The sequence below is a fragment of the Lasiodiplodia theobromae genome (genome assembly GCF_012971845.1).
Source record: "Lasiodiplodia theobromae strain AM2As chromosome Unknown scaffold_7, whole genome shotgun sequence".
Classification (NCBI taxonomy): domain Eukaryota; kingdom Fungi; phylum Ascomycota; class Dothideomycetes; order Botryosphaeriales; family Botryosphaeriaceae; genus Lasiodiplodia; species Lasiodiplodia theobromae.
Genome location: NW_023336563.1, coordinates 1,018,633 through 1,036,732, shown reverse-complemented (window position 1 = coordinate 1,036,732; position 18,100 = coordinate 1,018,633). Strand labels below are relative to the sequence as shown.

Below are 18,100 nucleotides of genomic sequence, written 5' to 3'. Positions count from 1 at the left end.
TGTGATGAACACAAGCTTTTTTCGGGAAAAAATAGACATGATGCTAGTGCAAATATAGCTTCATGTCTGATGATATAATTAGACTGACTAGGCTGCAGGCATTCCATCAGAACATTTGGATTGCGCTCCGCAGATAAGGCCGTGACGGGTGACGGCAAGCTTTGGATGCTCTGGATCCTCATGGGCAGAGAGGCTGTGCCGGCGAGGAGGGCGGGGGCCCGGATGCCGCAATCTGTGGTAAGGATTTGAGCGTAAGCGTCGCCGCATCTGCAGCTAGTGACATTTTTGGGTAGGAAGATCAGGTGCTACGCGCCCCAAAACACTGAATATCATGCCAAGTCGTACTCAGTTCCAGTAAAGTCATCAGTGAAGATGCATGTTGCATGTCAACGCAGGGCACTGTGGTGAGAAGAGAATGCGTATAGCGGGAGGATGAGATTGTGCATTCTAATGGATAAAAGAATATTTTGATGCTTTGCATGACTCAATCCTCTGTTACCAAATTCAATACAGCCTTGTCCGTGATGTAGCGGACATTTCTCCATTTTCCTGGTGGTCGTTTGTTAGATTGGGTGTCTATTTAGTCATCGCATAGTCTACCCGGCCTCAAAAACCGGCAACAATCCAACGGCTGTGACAACACCGCTCAGCGTAAGACTAGATATACTATCTATCATGAATACAAAAATCCTAGTTTTCGTCTTGAAAACATATAAATGCCAAATACGACCTGATCTTGAGGAAAGGGAGCGTATCCGGACCATCAGAGTCTCTTGTTTCGACTTTGTAAGTAGGTACCCAGCCATTATTCAAATTATTCTTCCTGGTAGTTGCCTGCGTTACTGGTAGCTACTAGTCCTGCTGGAAGTTATCTGTTACCGGCGTCGGCGCCGAAGTGGGTTCCAAACACGAGGAAGCCGTGCAGACGTTCTGGAAGCCATCACTGTCGCATAGGAGGCTGGTATTGATTGATTGTGTCGGCGGCGCGTTTGCCGCGGCTTACAGGGGGGGTATTGCAGCCGACGGCTAGCGTGGATTTATTTTTGGCTCTTGACATGGGCAGTTGAAGCTATCATCTGGATGTAAACGTGAAATTAATAATTATACATCCACGTCCGGACGGTAGCTTCAACTATTCATCGCTCTTTCTTTTTCTTTTTTTTTAAAAAAAAAGAATTGAGGCATAGCTACACTATGTTTAAGGGCCCTGCTGTTCTTCGCGCTAGTCATCGGTTGCAGTACCCCTCTATACTCGCTCTGCGCGTGACCAATGACTGTTGGTGGGGCGCTTGTGTCATGGCTGCGGCGCAGAATTCAGACAGAACTTTTGACTCTACAGGTGAACCTAGCGGGTACCCCTTAGTCTTTACTTACAATTTCCCGATTTTTCCAGAGAATTTACATTGCTAAAAAGGCCGCAAACATATTTGCTAAACTTCTTTTACTCCAGACCTCTCATGAAAGGAGAGCGAGCTACGTATTTAGCATTCGCTGCGCCGCATGCCAAGCGAGTTTCCACAGTTGGGGGCCGTTCATCTTCGGATTATTCCTCTGATGATCAGTCAAGAAACACCCGGAACACCCCGTTCTGACCCACAGACACTCGTCAGTAGTGTGGTAAATCGTCCATTCTGAGCCAACCGCGCACGCGACTGCGAAAATCCGAAATTAGGTAAGCTAATCGTCGAGGGTACGATTGGCATCAAATCACGCATCCAATCGCGCGCGGCTAAATGGACGGATCATTGACCAAACCGGTCTGAAACACGCTTATCAAGCGCTTGTTAAGCGTTCAATCAAGCCATAAGCGGGCCTGCTTGATCAATGAGAATTTACACCTTCCGATGCCTGCAAGCACCCTTCAAGGGTCGCTTAAGCTTTCCAAGCGCGCTTGTTGAGAGCCCTGTCAGCCACCTTCAAACCGGGATAGCCAATTATAGAAAGTTTCATGTTTCAGCAGACGACAGATAAAACTTCTCCAGATCTCTACAACGGACGAGCCTATTATACATAGGTGTCAAATTCAACGTATAAAGATTGTCTCTGTCCTTACACTTTCTTCCGCACGGTCTGACAAGCCAGACCTGCGGAACAATCAACTTCTATTCAATCCTTTCACAATCGTCGTTGTCGGTCGCACTCGGCACTACTGCTATTACTGTCGACATGGCAAGCACGTACAACCTCGCCGAACTTGGCGACCTGCCTGTGCCGCCTCGCGAGAATCTTTTCGCTGCCGCCAGATACATGACACGCCTTGCCGAGGCCAATGGGATTGCCATTGCTTTAATAGGAGGGTTGGCAATGAACATCCGCGGTTCCATGCGCGACACTGTGGATATTGATCTCGTGCTTGGGGCTCGAATGATTGATATCAACGCAATCTTCAGACAGCAGCCACGGTAGGCAGATAACCTTGTTACTGAATCGAATTGAACATGATAATAATTTTATAGGCTTGTCATTCCAAACACAGTCACCCTTGACAATATAACTAAGGTGTTTGTACACACTGGTCCAAAATACGGAGATCTTGACTGCACCACGAATTTCGATGTTGAGGCCGATGTCATGGCGGAAGGTACGTTATTTAATTGACTCCCACTTTTCTTGTTGTTCCCACAAAAAAGGGGGAAAAGAACACAGTGTAACTGTAAGAGTTGGTCAAGTTAGACGCCTAAAGACCACATTTATTACTGGGTTGGACCTCATTCAGGTTACCGTAATATCTACGTTTTACTCTTGGAACCCACTCATAGACACTATAGAGAATGAAAAGCTAACAGGCGGTACAAGGTCATTGGGGGACACCAGATTCGATAGCCAACCATCAGCAACACTACGATGTCGAAAACCTCACTGGCCACTCAGAGTCCTTTTCCCTTCTTGATTTATTCTCTGCGATGAAGGCGAAGTTGTATGCCTACCAGGAACGACAGGCCATGAAAGATTTCCACGACATCAAGTTTTTGTTGGATCACTATGGCGACGAAGTCAGTCGCTTTTCCGATAAGCTGGACGAATCCAACTGTTCATTTTTGCTTGAGAAAATGGAAAGCATGGAGCTGGTCACTCAGGAGGAATTCAATCGATACATAGAGATGTTTGGCATGAAGCCACTCTAAGGCGAGTAGCGGGATCTCGTATCTCTTTATCCGCGGTCACCAATTACTCTATGTGCGACAGAGAGAAATTGTCTGTTTTTTTTTTTGGTTCGATCAATGACTGTCCTATCATTCGCCTTTCTGGTCTGTGCAAGATACGTGCCTTCGGCACACGAGTCTCTTCTTATTCCTCGCTAGAGGCCTAGGAAACTGTGAGAGTCTTGATGCCAAGGCTACCGGTAGCCGGCCTGCCCGTCGCTGCCAGCAGTGACAATGGGCGGAGCCAACCTGCTAGAGCGACTGCCAGTTATTAGCTGACTAGCTCGCGACTACCTGCGTTTGTATCTTTCTTCTGGCCTACTGGAGGCCGGCTAGCCCAGCGGCGAGGCAAAGTCCTAACGAAGCCCCTCCGGGAATTAGCGAGATTTACGCGTTCTGATCCTGGGATCTTCGTCCCCTTCACGCCGCCATCTCGTCACCATGCCTTCTCTATACTTGATTCCTTGCCTGCTTTTCTTTGCTTCCGCAGATGCACTCTCTATCCATCTCTCTCGCCGTGTTGATATTTTCTTGAAGCGCTCCTCTGCAGTTGGCTCTCGTCCCAGCAAACATGATTCCCTCCATAGCAGCCAATCTTCATCGATTGTGCCATCGAGATTCAGGTTTTGTTCTCCCCATTCGGGAGTGACATTCATACCGTCAATCAAGTCTTCCAAGTCCATAAAGTTGCCCGTATCCAAAAGGCTTTGGGCGAAGACGTCAAGTTGCGGGTACGGAATGCCGTTGTCGCTATGCTCGATGTTTTGAGATTCGCAGACGATGTGGCAGGCTTTCGAGGACAACAATGTAAAGAATAACCGAACTCCCTTGAACTTGAAGCGCGGGTACAAATGCGCAATGTCGCGATTCCTCTTCATAGCGGAAGGCATGAACGGTTCAAAACGGTCTTTCTCGGCCCGAATCAAGTCTGCGGCCTTGTCGAGTTGTTCGGTAGGGACACATATCATCCAGTCCTACAAGTCATTAGATCATTGACATAGAAACTGGATAGTCCACGTACGATCATTGTTCGGCCGGTTCCATAATAGATGAGAGGTGGTTCCGCAACCATGCAACATGGCACACCCGCGTCTTCGAGTATTTTGACAACCTCGGCAATCTGCCGCACCCCATTGTTTTCACCACAAGGCTTATCTCTAGGATACCCGATCACTGATACATGGCTGTTAGGTGACTTGACTGCGCCGGGTGTCGCAGGTAGACGTTCGGCTGTGGTGACGACAACGACGGGACGGGCTTCGCCCATTGGCGGATCCATGGGTGCATTCCCGTCTTGACTTGTCGGTTGATCTGTTGTGCTCATGGCGTGTGGTAGGCTCACTGTTATTGTGGTTGTCGGTGGCTTGTCGTGAGGCGGGGAATGGTTAAGTATTTTAGGCTAGATTTTAAGCGAGATCAAGTGCAGCTTCTAATTCAAGTGCAAACGAAAGTTCCAGCCAAAACGTGCCAATTTCAACCTTTTATACGTGAATATTGAGATGATAGACGACGGTTTAGCGCCGTTAGTTACAGCTAACCTATCCCTGGTAGTGGAGATGCACGGATTCGCCTAATCACAACCTTAGTTGTCGTTTGCGGCGGCGGCGGCGGCGCCAGTAAGCGCGCGCCAAAGTTGGCGAGGCAGCGCACGAAGACATGAGCGGCTTTTCACGTAAATGCCAGATCTCGACTCCTAACAACATGACTTTGCGAAACCCCGGTATTCTTCTGTTGCAACATATACTGTAGCTACTTCGTATTTACCTCAGTCAGAAGAGCAGGGTGTAAAGCCGCTGTATCGGCAGGCTAAGGCGCAAAGCTAAGGAGGTGAACGGGTGATGTATTGAGCTATCCAAAATGAAGCACTAAATAGTACAACCCTTGGGCGTTCGTTCCTGCCAACCCCACCCCTTAGCTAGCCACCCTCTTAGTCTTCATGTCATTCTTTACCTGCGCCTACAATATTACCCTTCGTCAACATCGTGCAACATCTTCTATCGCGGCAGTCCCTACGCCGCTGTACTCGAGGGCAAGCCCCCCGCCATCATCGACAGAGGCCGGCAACGACGCGAGCGCTAACGGCGGCCGCCATGACTTCAAGCTTCATGTACGAAGTCAAGGGAGTAGACTAGCCTGAGCGTCTCGGCGACGAGCTGAAGTGACTGCGCCATCCGGGGCAGTACAACGGGAGTGGGACCACCGTAGCGGGTTGAGCGGTGGGCAGCCTTGCGCCGTGCTAACACCGCCACGTGGCGTAGAATCTGCACAGCCTGGTTGCGAATGGCGTCGAGGGTTCGACGTGTCGTTTTAACCTCCCCAGCGCACGGGACGATAGATTGTAAGTGGATCATCACAAGCCTACTGGTTCGAATGATTATTGCTAAGCTGGATTTATGAAGCATTCTTTTCTCCATAGTTACTGATGAGCGTCCCCACAATGATAGCGCTGTGCAGCGCGATCGCGAAATCACAACGTGCACAAATTGTAAGCGAGGTCTCGCATCGAACAAGGTTACTTGGCGTCATTCTATTTGTGGCAAATATTCAATACCACAGACGAGGCACTAGGATTGAAGCACACAAAGGCGGAGCAGTTAGGTTTAGATTGAAGGCTGCCTTCCAAGGCAGATTTTCGATATCATAATCGCTCATGCGGGCGTATGCGATAGGCTTACATTCTTGCTCCTTACCATGCGGTGTAACACCACTTTTTCGACTTCGGGCCGTATGATTGCACAGCCCCATTACGATTAGGCAGTCCTTTACCGATAAGGTTCTCTTTAGCGACAACCACCAAGCTGTCAGCCTCAGATGACCGCTCCCCAGACTTAGTTGCCCCTCTTCCAATAAAATTTCCACTTTTCGCTGCCACGTAGGTAAGACTTACTGGGTGCGCAGCAGCCTTGTTCGAAAAATATTTGCAGCGGATTGTGTACCACCGGTGCGAGGCTGGATAACAGCCTTGACAACTGACCCAAGCCGAGCCTCACACAGATCGTGGAGGTCTGTCGTGGCAGAGTTAGGCAAGCTGTTTAAGAACACCGAGGGCGAGCTTTTACAACCCCAAACAACAGCCAAACTCCAACAAGAACCGGCCACGTGAACATGAGTTCTTTACGTGACGCAAAGGAACTCATAGATAGGATCAAGTCTGAACACACCATCGAAGGCCATGAGAAACTCGCCTCGATTATCAACAACACTCTTCATTTGTCCGTACCTACCCCCTCGCAAGCTCTCTGTATTTTCACTTATCGGTGTTTTAGGCTATCTACAGAGTTGTATGACACGGCGACGCATTTCATTCTCGAACTCCTACAAAATGCTGACGACAACACGTACGAGGACGCGATTCCGACATTCGAATTGCGGTATCGCCCAGGAAGTCTCCGCGTCGACTGCAACGAAACTGGTTTCACTGAACGCAATGTAGAATCAATCTGTACAGTTCGATGCAGTACGAAGAACAACCGTGACTCCGCCAGTGGTTGTACTGGAGAAAAAGGTATTGGTTTCAAGAGTGTCTTCCGAGTTGCGGACGTGGTCTGGATATCTTCCAATGAGTACAAATTCAAATTCGACAAACGTGTGAAGTTCGGGATGATTGCTCCCTCATGGGCTGAGATTCCTGGTGGCCCTCGGTCAGGACACACGTCCTTCTATCTCGAACTTTCTCGCGACTTCAGACAAGACGTTCTTATCAACGATCTCCGCACATTTGACCCCGAGCTGCTGCTGTTCCTTCGGCGGGTCAGAAGAATTGTTCTGAAAATGGAAACTGCTGAAGGCAAAGAGGAATGGACGCAAGATGTCCAAAGGACCGACAAATTTGAGAACGGTTATATGGTTACAGAGTTGACTGTCGGACACAAGTCAACTCATTACGTGGTTCAGAAACACCAGGTTGAAAATCTCCCTGAGGAGCGTAGACGCCAAGGTTGCAAGCATTCGCAACTTGCTCTTGCATTTCCCGTCACGCAGTCTTTCACCGCCAACATTTCCAACTCACAGAATGTATACGCAACCTTGCCGGTCAGCAATTATGGGCTAAAGGTAATATGTTTGAAACCTACGGAATACATCAAAAGTTAACCATTTGTACTAGTTCCTCCTACATGGCGACTTCCTTCTTAGTGCTAACCGACTGCAACTCGATACTTCGTTAGCCTGGAACCAAGCCCTCCGTGATTCTGTTGCGGAATCATTCATACAAACTGTCCAGTGCTTCAACAAAGGCGATCTAAAATACCTCTGGCCACATTACATTCCTGATCCCAAAACATCGCCGTTTTTCCAACCCGCGAGGTCTATAATCATTAGTTATCTGAAGAAGAACAAAGTGCTGCAACCGTACAAGGGCAGCCTCTCTCAGCCCTCTACGCTCAGATACGCCGATCCATCCAAGTTTGCGGACTCAAACCTCACGCCCTTTACCCTTGGCCCACATACTGAAAGTCGATATTTGTCTCTACAGTACAAAATGGAGGCGATTGGCTCCTTGTTCTCGATCGGCCTGGCAACATTGTCTAGTCTTGAATTCTTGCAAGACCTTGAGACCATGATATTACAGGACCCGCAACGCTTTCAAGGTCGGTCGCCTCGGTGGCATTCACAACTTGCAAAAGCCTTGCTTCCCCTATTAGAAGATGCTGCCAACAGAGAAATCCTCCAGAGACTGGATATTGTTCCTCTACATGACGGTAGATGGGTTTCAGCGGACAGCGGATTAGGGATCCTACCTAGGAAGCTGAGTGAGCCTGGCTTCCTGGATGGAATCGCTATCCCAGAAACTGTTGATGAAACCGCAGCAGAAGACAGATCTCGACGAGCGTTGTTTACAAGTCTCGACATAAGGACCATCGACGCACAAGAGCTATGTCGCCACATCACCCGACTACATTCTGCTGAATCTTTCAAACCGGAAGCTTGGAGTCGGGCGCAACTCATTTCGCATGTAAAATTCCTCTACGAGGCGGAGTGGAGGTCACAGGATGAAGTTACCATCTGGTTTGCAACATCAAACCGTGGACGCTGTCCCGGGTCGAAGTTGTACATGCCTGGGCGCTTTGAACCGGATTCACCAGAACAGCGGTTATTTGACCACCTCTCAAGAGACTTCCCAACCATAGATGATGCATATCTTACTGCATCGGACAGAAAACGTTCATGGATTGATTACTTGACCAAATTCCTCCAGATTTCGACAATTCCACGTCTTGTTCAACCCATTTCGAAGAACCCAGAAGATGGCGTTTGTCTTTCCAAAGAGATGGTTACCTTGTTCAAAAGGTGTCACACCGCCGATGTTCTCCAGGTTTTGAATCGGCACTGGCGTTTTTATGCTCGCTGGCTCGATCCAAATGATAAAGAAGGCCGGAAAGACGGTTCTAATTTATCAAGAGATTCGCTGCTCCGACGTATAGGAGAAGTTGTTGTGAAAACTCCTGTTGGACAAGTCCACCTCAGGGAAACCGTACTTCCGAATCTGGACTCACACATCAAAGATGACATTCTCCCAATTCTGGAAATGGATACCAAAGGCAACAAAACGCTGCAGCAAAGGCTAAACCTCTTCGGCATTACGGTTGAGAATAACATTCACTATTACACACTTTGTCTGAGACGAATGCGAGAAGAACCGAGTCCAAATCGAGAGAAGATCTCTTATGTGTACGAGATGATCCAGAACAGGTGCGATGGCAATGAATGGCTTGTACGGTACGTGCTCAGTGGTTTTGGCGGTTGTTATTCTTGCTAATTATAGTCAGGGACATGTTCAAAACTGAAAACGTAATATACGTCAAAGGAACACGCCAGAAAGGTGGAAACTTAATCGGCTGGACCAACCTTGACAAGTGTGTGCAGAGGAAAGTCGATCTCGGCGCTGAGTATCCCAGGAGCAAAAATCTTTTTGAAACCCTCCTTGCCACTGCATCCAATCCCATTGACTCAATGGTCAAAAAAGCGTTTTCGATAAACTCTTCAAGTAAGATTCCCGACATCCTGACTTTATTCAAGAACATCAGCAATGTACTACCTACCCTGAACTCGATCAACGCTGGTAGTGTTGTGGCGAGGCTTTTGAAGAAAAAGATCATGCCAGTCGTAAGGAATGGAAAACCGAAATCCTCCCACGACTTACTGGCACCAGAGGATGAGAGTTGGTTCATTGCCGATCGGTCCAATCTCAACACTGCTTTTAGTGGGAAAGTCCCCCTGTTAGCATTTTCCGCGGAGGAGATCGCCGAAATTGACTGCTTAATTGATGGGCTAGGCATGAGCAGTCGAAGGTTATCTGCTCGTGTTCAAACCAAGTCAATACCGCGTGGACCGCTCAAGCTGTGCAGCCAATATGAGAGATTTTTGTCTGATCGAATCGACTTCATCAGAGCGTAAGTTTCTATATCCGATTACAAAAAGCTTTCTTCATTCTATAAACAGTAACGCTTACGATTTGAAGGCTGGTCCCTAATGATCACCCAGACGGACATACAATATCGTCCGAAATAGGATACATAAGCGTCAGCACGGCAGCGGCAATCGTCCAGGCGTATACGCTTCAGCATCAAAACACCCAGGTACATGGTAATATAGATACAGGGAAAGTTGCTTTTTTTTTCAGCGGTGATAGAATGCAACTTTTCCTTTCCGGGCCAGACCGCTTTTCCCTTCAAACTGCATTCGACGTCGGAGATGCGATTGCAAAATACTGCGGCATCGAGCACAAACACCACTTACGCCTTCTCTACACAACGCTAAGTGAATCAAGTCTTAGGACTATTCAAGCAATGTTCGCAAATGAGGGCTTTACTGTGAGCGTTGAGGTTGATTCTGACGGTGCGTAGCCCCTGCATATAGACTGACGATGGGGAAAGTTTTGTATAAACTGACGGCACGACTCAGATGACACAAGTCCAAGATACCTAGCGCAATCAGAAGATCTATTGGAAATCCAGTCTCCATTCGATTCATCCGATGACGACTATTCAGGGGATGACCTCAATGGGGTTACCATCACCTTCAAGAACAGGAACAGAAGAGATCGCAATGAACATGGGAAAAGCATATCCGACTCAGACAGGAGATTACCCATACTTCAGTCTTTAGAAGACTGCTTCAAAGTGCCAGGAGTGCTGTATGAGCGGGCGACATTGGATCCCAACAGCAGCCTTCAATATATTGGCGAATTCTTGGTGAGGAGATAGATATTTAATTAGATGAGAGTTTATCGGTGCTAACTTATCTGTAATAGGCTTCTCAGTTCTTCAAAGCCTCTCTGGGTAATGTCTATGACCCCACCGAGCATTGGACAAGCGAACTCCGCACAAGAGCAGGACTATCTTGCCCCACCGACTCTGAAAGCCAATCCCCCTTCACAATGACAGGCCCATTCGTGACGAAAAGAATCGTCGAATTGCTTCTCGAACAAGGCCCCTGCGACATCAATACCTGGCCAGTTGTGCCCACTACATTCCACTTTGAGATCGCTGCCTCTGCTGGAGACATAAATTCCGAATTCTTCTGGAGTTGGTCGCAGCTTGAGCGGGTAAGTGTTATATCTTAAGTCTTTATTGCCTTTAAAAGAACAATGAACTACGTATCTGACCCCAAACACAGCTTCGGCGATTCAGATCTTCAGGGAATGTTTGCGGAAATCTTACAGACGCAATAATCCTCATTAGGATTAGTAACGTGTACCAGTGTCCTGGGTTCCAAATATTTACTAATCCATGGGACATCTTCGCTTCGGATCATTGGGAATTACACGGAGATTATTTGCTCAAAACAGCGATCACAGGATACTCCAGTAGCCTTGAAAACTCAAAGGTCGACAGTACAGCCAGTACAGAGACAGCGACTGAGACCACATTCGAAGAAGGAGACCACCAAAGTGCGAGCACAATACTCTCCATTCAGCAGTGGCCAAATAGTGAGTACGTTTACGGGAGCCTTGATTACGGCGATATAAGGCTGCTCACGCTTTTTCCGGGAGATGGTAATACTCCGCTTTGTGGCATGCTTTCTATCCTGCCCTTTACATTTGCTGGATCATATAGGACAGTCTCCTATGTGTGGGGAAGTGAAGATCAACCCACTCATACCCTAATGACACCGGGTGGGGTTTTAACCATCAGGCACTCTCTCAACGCTGCCCTCATGCAGTTGCGACAGAAGTCCGACCCAATTGTCCTTTGGATTGATGCTATCTGCATCAATCAGGATAGCCTACAGGAGAAACCTCGTCAGATTCGACTTCTCCCGAAAATTTTTCAAGGGGCTTCCTGTACCATCGCGTTTCTTGGATCTGATGAGCAGAGCGACAAGGCTATCCGAACGCTGCTGCAGATTAAAGCAAAGGCAACAATTCGCGGCTCAAACATGAAAAGCTGGCCGAAAGGCCTACCTCATCCCCCCGAACACTGGGGGCAAAGAGGCATGCCTGGCCCGAAATCTCGGATATGGGACGATGTCCGGAATTTTTTTCGTCGTCCTTGGTTTCGACGAGCATGGATTGTCCAAGAAGCCATCGCCGCTCCGAGCATAAAACTAGTATGCGGCAAATGCGTCTTTGACTGGAACAACCTTTTCGGTGCCATGGAATTGGTCCACCCGCAACTCCATCTTTCCGAGATCGACACAGAATCGTGGCGCCCATTTTTGATGCTTGCACAGCATCGAGAAGGTGAGGCTCGCCATAAGCGCTACCCTCTCGCCCGGCTGTTGGAAAGCTATAGACATGTTGCGTGCACGTGGCAAAGAGACCGCTTTTTCGCCTTGTTGGGGATAGCATCCGATGGTAACCAACCAGAGTTCGAACCTGACTATACCAGTCCCTTCGAGCAAATTGTCCTGAGGTTCGCGAGCGCATTTGTTGCGCAAGGAAGAGGAATCCAGTTACTCAACTTAGCAGGGCCGAGCTCGGAACCTGAGCGCTTTCCCTCCTGGATTCCCGACTGGACTACCGAATCTCTAGGGAACCTCGCAAACTCATCTGGGCGGGGTATCACTTTTTATGCTTCAGGGAGCTCAAAACAAGACATAAGCACTGTTCCGGGGACCGACATGCTTGCTACCAAAGGGTACCTCGTCGACAAAATCGAGCAAATCAGCAAAACGGCAAATGATCCCGCGACAAGAGCAAAATATTTCAAGGAGGTCGATTCGATGTTGGAAGACTGCACGTCTTACTCTTCCCTCCGCCGCGAAACGTTGAGATGGGAAGTTCCGATTGCGGAAGCACAACACCCCGAAGTTGCATCTTCTATGGACATCGAATTACACGAATCATACAAAGCTTTACGAAAGCTTTTGAGAAAGGCTGAGTATAAGGGATCGACCCGAAAAGAAGCATTGAAACATATGACGAAAGCCGCTGACGCTGGTATCCCCATTACGGACGATATCAATACCCTTTCCGCAAAGAGCATGAATTATGTCAATTTGCTGGATAACACAGTCAAGGGATGGAAGTTTGTGAAGACGGAGAATGGTCGCTGCGGTATAGTATCCAGGAAGGCAGAAGTAGGGGATGACGTGTGTATCATCGACGGGGGGGACGTCCCATTTCTTATCAGGAAGAGCCAGAGAAATTCTAGCTCATATCGGCTGATTGGACAATGCTATATCGTGGACATAATGGATGGACAGGCGTTAGAGGAAGAAGGTGCAATTTCTCGGATGTTATACTTGCATTAGGAGGAGAAAGTTTAGAGGTTTTCGTTAGGTCTCGTTGAATATCGAATTTTAGAATTTCTATCGGCCATAAAGTATTCTAAAGATGAAGCTGAATTGTGCGAATGTTCATTGCGCAACTAAATACTACATGCGGCAGCGTTTACACTAAAAAAGCAATATTCACTTTATATTGTAACCAGGAAAAAGGGAAACATCTTTACCCGCTACTGTCTACCTTCAGAAATTCAACATACAAGTCCGGGCGATAGCTTCAGGTACCTGTAACATGAGCGAAGAATAGGTGGACGATTTCCTTCGGCTGCGATATCACTCTGTAATTGGTCCCTTAAAATTTGCAAGGCTGCATCAAGGCTGGAAGTTGCCACGCAGAGCACCTAAATGGAGGATCTCGTCATGTACCGGTGGAACGATATCCAAAACAATACAAATACAAATCTAAAGGAATAAAGGAATCATTGGATGAGCCCAGTATCGCCACCATGTGTTCCATACGGAATCCTCAGCGGGATTTAGCATCAACAAAGCCGATATCGGGGACCAGATCCGGCAATTTGATGGCGCGGATGTTTTGTTCCTATGCAGAACCTCTCAGAACGGCGTGATACTAATTAAAGAATGCTATTTATGAGGATTCTCTTACCATGAATGTTGTCAATGGGATACTTGCAGGGCAGATGAGGCCGTTGGGTGTAATCATTGCAGCGGATTTCGCCATACGCCAATCATGAGTACATTACTGCATTACGAAGAGCCCATATTTAGTTACACACAAGGGCAAGGGAAGAATTAAACTCGTGGTACTTCATGGATTCGCAAGAATGCCGGATATTGGTTCGCAGCTTAGTGTTCGACTTTTGGATTTCTGTTGTAATTCTGGTGTTTGTCCGATTATTTTCTACCAATACGATGCCGACACCACTCGTGATCACCAAATAGATTTGTAAAGAAAGCCGATAGATAAGTTGTGCATGAATGCCATTGGATAATGACTTGTACCTTACGGTCAGTGGAAGTGTCTGGATGCTCCAACGCGCTGTTTTACGGGAATGAAGATGCCCAGCTTACGTCCCGCTTCCAGTCCACCTGCGCCCTTAGGCAATTACTCCACCATGTGTCTCATCCCTTACAGCGCCCGCAGTAACGCGCTCATCGCTGCCTTGCCCGCCGTAGACATGCGCACCATGCTAAACATATCCGACACCGTGCCCACATACCACCACTCTCAGGAGATCGGGTACTATCACAGTGGCACGCAGCCACCATCGGCGCCGCCGTATGGCCGCAGGCGCAAGTTACCGTTGCTACGTTTGATGGTGAGGGGCACGGCGAAGTGTTGCGCGTCAGAACTGTCGAAGGCGCCCATCGCGACCCACTCCTGGACGGTAGACGCCGAAGCGCGGACCATGTTTGAGTTCACACCGTGAGAAGGTCCACACGGTTGGACTGCTGGGTAAGGGCCAGCCAGCCACATTTGAACAGCAAGCTACGTGCTTCTCAATGTTGCTGGTAAATTCTCTGAATCTATTATCGTGTTCTAGGCAGCCTGTCCACGATCGGACTACACATCTCTAAAAATTTACCTAACCCTTTCAGGGCATCACACTAGAGAAGGGAAACTCCTATTACACGTCTCTGAGCAGCACAGCATTCAGAACGTAGCGGAAGTTACCGGCCCCTTGCAGCTCAACGTCCTTGCCACCTCCGCCCGGTTTCACGGAGTCACCGGCAGCTATGGACTCGAGATGCACGCTATCTTTCTCTAGCGTTACATTACGATTGTGAGCTTAAACCACGATCGGCAACCCTGCTGTGGATCTCCCCAACTGCCGCCCCACATGAGGGAGTCGGATTCCCTTGTGCCGGAATCACGCCACCGTTATGCAAGGCTGAGTACCCCGGCGGCTCTTAGAATTTGTGGTAGAGCAGGCAGTTCCAGCCAGTCTACCATTGCAAGTCCGCCCAAAGATGCCCTATGTTCAGCTTACCCTCATTGCCGGGTTTAAAAGTTTACTCCTGAGCTCTCCCACCATACTCGCAATCTCTCGTCACCAAAACATCCGTGTACGAGAGATATTCATCGCCTTTGAGAGGGCGCAGAACAGTAGCTCTCTACAATACAGTATCTTTTCCAACGTAAGACCCTGTCGATCTTCAGATCTGCGGTCCAGAGGGGCTGGGACAATGACCACGACGAGCACTTTGAGTACTAAGCATCCTTCAACCTGGTAATGCTGTTAGGAGCGAGTTGTACGGTACCACGTAGATGGCAGGGTGTGAATACTCATCAGAATTTGTACCACGGGACATTGCACGACAAACGGTTATGTTATGGTGTTACAGCCCGTCTCTGCAACTGAGCTCGAGTGACCAATCTTTATTGAAAAGGCAAAAGACTCTACTTGTTACGCCGTTATCGGTGACGGTGCAGGCGGATTTCAGTCCATTTGGACCTGTTGGACTCAGGCTGACCAGCGACGTTGGCAGCGTGGGCAAGCACCCAGATTTACCGCCACAATGTCTATCATCCGGTAGATCTCTCTTGCTATACCTCTATGTTGTCTGCCAAACCGATCCGAGTATCCATCACGCACAGCCTGGTCGTAATCTCGCTGCAGCACTGGAAAGCGGCAGTAAGAGTATTCCCGGTGGTCTGGATACTACACGGCCAGTTGCATCTTACATACCCTCGCATCAACCTAGTTATGTTCCCAGCCCGGAATTTCTATGTCGCTGCTGATGGCTATGGATGTTATATCGAGAGTGGAATTGATGGCTCGAGATGGATGCGTTGCATCGTGTCGGATAAGACGAGTAGATGGAGATGGCGTAGCCTGTTATTCTGCAGTCAAACGAAGAGGAAAAAAGTGCGGCAAGTGATGCGAACTATGACACTTTAACAATTTAGTAGCCCCAAAAATTGGATATGTGTGGAGTAGACCATTGCATTTCGGTTCTCTACATCAATGCAGCATATGCAAATAATTGAACGTACAGGAGGTCAGGACCATTTGACATTTTGGCGAAGAGTTTTGCAAATCAATATTCAACGATCAGTTCGTCACGTAGAACAACAGTTCATGGCGTTGAGATTCAATGTGGGACAAAGTGCCTTGCCGGAGATGTCCCAGAATGTTGGAAGCGGCAGGAGATCCCGGGCTGACGACGACGAGCGGGATATTTTCAGTACAAGCCGAGCAAGAACCGCACTAACCACTCCTTGGGGAAAACCAATCCTCCGATGCTGACGGACGCAAACGGCAGATGTACCGCACTGTATAATGGAAGCGCATAGGCGCTTCTTTTGCCTTCCGCTTTCGCGCTCGTTTACAAAGAGTCCTTCTACTACCATACCCCTTCTGTGACAAATACTCCATAACCCAATGCAAAGCAATAGGCAACAGATAGTAAATGGCACATACATACAGTCGCGCGCAACTACAAGAGCGGCGAATGCTCGGCGCTGCCCCTTCGACGCTAGCGTTAGCGTTAGGATAGAAGCTTAGCTCTAAAGCATAGATCTTATAGGTGCCCCACCAAACGGGGTCCTATTCGTAACACCGGTCGGGCTAGCGCCGAGTAGCGTACCGCTGGACCACACTTCACCGCTGCGTGTCCAGCAGAAAAAAAACAGTCCTCTTCATATCAGTGTACGGTGTTTCTGCAATAGCTAATCAGCAAAGAATACACATGCTTTAGAGATTGGAGTTTATCCACAAAAGCTAAGCTTGGTGGCTCGTTTGAACAGGCTCGATGGTAGAATAGGGTGCATGGTCTGTGGAGTGTCTCAGCCCGCGGTGCGCCACAACCATTTGCTGACGAATATGGGCATACACCGCCGAGCACGATGTACGTACGCAAAGCCACTATTTCGCAGTATGTCTCAAGCTCGTTCATACCAATTCAGCACAGCGACTGACTCTCTCAGAAATCGTCGATGGCAACGTGGGATGCATGGTCGGTGAGATGTCTCAGCCAGGAAAACGCCACAAAGATTTGCTGACGAAAACTTCCAGAATGTGCTCATGTACTACAGTACGTATGCACAGCCACTTGTTGTGGGTTGGTTACGCATTCATCCATCTACACCGTCAGAGTAGCCCACTACGGCAAAGGGCTGCCCCCTTGCTAACTGGATCTAGTAATTCGCTGCCGTCACGATGCTCCTATGCTTGTGGAATCTTCCGAACAGAGTGCAGTCCAGACGCAGTTCTCATGGTCTTCCTGTGAGACACGACAGTGGAAATGCGTATATAAGAAGTGAGAGTCAATCCAAGTTACAGCCATCATCACCATCACTCTCTTTCGGTCTCTCACTCTAATACACTCGCTCTTCACAACTTTTCGAATCTTTTCGAACAACACTCACTCAACCAACCAACAAAATGAAGGTCTCTGTCAACGCCATCCTCGCCGCCTCGGCCGTCTTCATGGGCGCTCTTGCCGCTCCTACTGGTGCTCAGGCTGGCCAGACCTCTAACCAGGTCGGCCAGACCTCCTCCAACCAGGCCTCCTCCAACCAAGCCGGCCAGACCACCTCCAACAAGGTGGCCACGTCCTCCACCCAGTCGACCTCCTCGACCTCGGCCAGCGACGTCCTGAGCAGCTGCGCCAGCCAGATCAAGGTCTACACTGCCAACATCAACTCGACCTGCTCCGCTCTTCCGGACTCGCCTTCCTCCACCGAGAAGACGGCTGCCATCGCCGCGATCAAGACTGAGCTCAACGACATCGTCGACATCATCACCTCGACCACCACCAAGGTCGGCAAGTGCAGCAAGACCAACGTCCAGAAGCAGCCCCTCATCAACCACTCCGAGGAGATTCTCTTCGAGGTCTTCGGCACCCTCCAGGGCGCCGTCAACAAGATCGGCTCCAACACCCTCAAGTCTCTCGGCAACGCTGTTACCAGCGTCGACAACGGTCTTTCTTCTCTCCTGGTCAACGTCGAGGAGGTCCACTCCGGCGTCGTCAAGGCTGCTTGGGGCGCCTGCAACAACATCATCTCCACCCACTTCTCCGCCGTCGCTCAGCCCATTCTCGCTGTTGGCACCACCCTCAGCAGCGAGTGCAGCTGCACCCACTAAGCGCGCACCGCGCTGCACCCTCTCCTCGCTACTCGCTGGATTTGGACAGTAGCGAGCGGCTTCGCGCCCCTGACAGACCTGCAGAGCCCACGGTTTAGCGACCGTGGTGTTTGGACCAAAAAAAAGCGTTGATGGCACCTTCACTTTGCTATCACACATTCTCTTAATCGTATAGAC

The 18,100-nt window shown here is 49.0% G+C and overlaps 3 protein-coding genes across 3 annotated transcripts; 2 read left to right on the top strand and 1 right to left on the bottom strand.

Moving 5' to 3' along the window:
- Positions 1-2,166: 2,166 nt before the first annotated feature.
- LTHEOB_2973 (uncharacterized protein) lies at positions 2,167-3,125 on the top strand (the record flags this gene model as incomplete). The annotated part of the gene is made up of 3 exons (XM_035511844.1): positions 2,167-2,402; positions 2,457-2,581; positions 2,797-3,125. 3 exons carry the CDS (start codon positions 2,167-2,169, stop codon positions 3,123-3,125), a joined length of 690 nt encoding a protein of 229 aa, XP_035363699.1.
- Positions 3,126-3,298: 173 nt separating this feature from the next.
- On the bottom strand, positions 3,299-4,467 carry LTHEOB_2972 (uncharacterized protein; the record flags this gene model as incomplete). Its single annotated transcript, XM_035511843.1, has 3 exons — positions 3,299-3,306; positions 3,802-4,117; positions 4,165-4,467. The coding sequence occupies 3 exons, from the start codon at positions 4,465-4,467 to the stop codon at positions 3,299-3,301; spliced, it is 627 nt and encodes a 208-aa protein (XP_035363698.1).
- Positions 4,468-17,221: 12,754 nt separating this feature from the next.
- LTHEOB_2971 (uncharacterized protein) lies at positions 17,222-17,923 on the top strand (the record flags this gene model as incomplete). Its single annotated transcript, XM_035511842.1, has 1 exon — positions 17,222-17,923. The coding sequence occupies one exon, from the start codon at positions 17,222-17,224 to the stop codon at positions 17,921-17,923; it is 702 nt and encodes a 233-aa protein (XP_035363697.1).
- Positions 17,924-18,100: the final 177 nt, after the last annotated feature.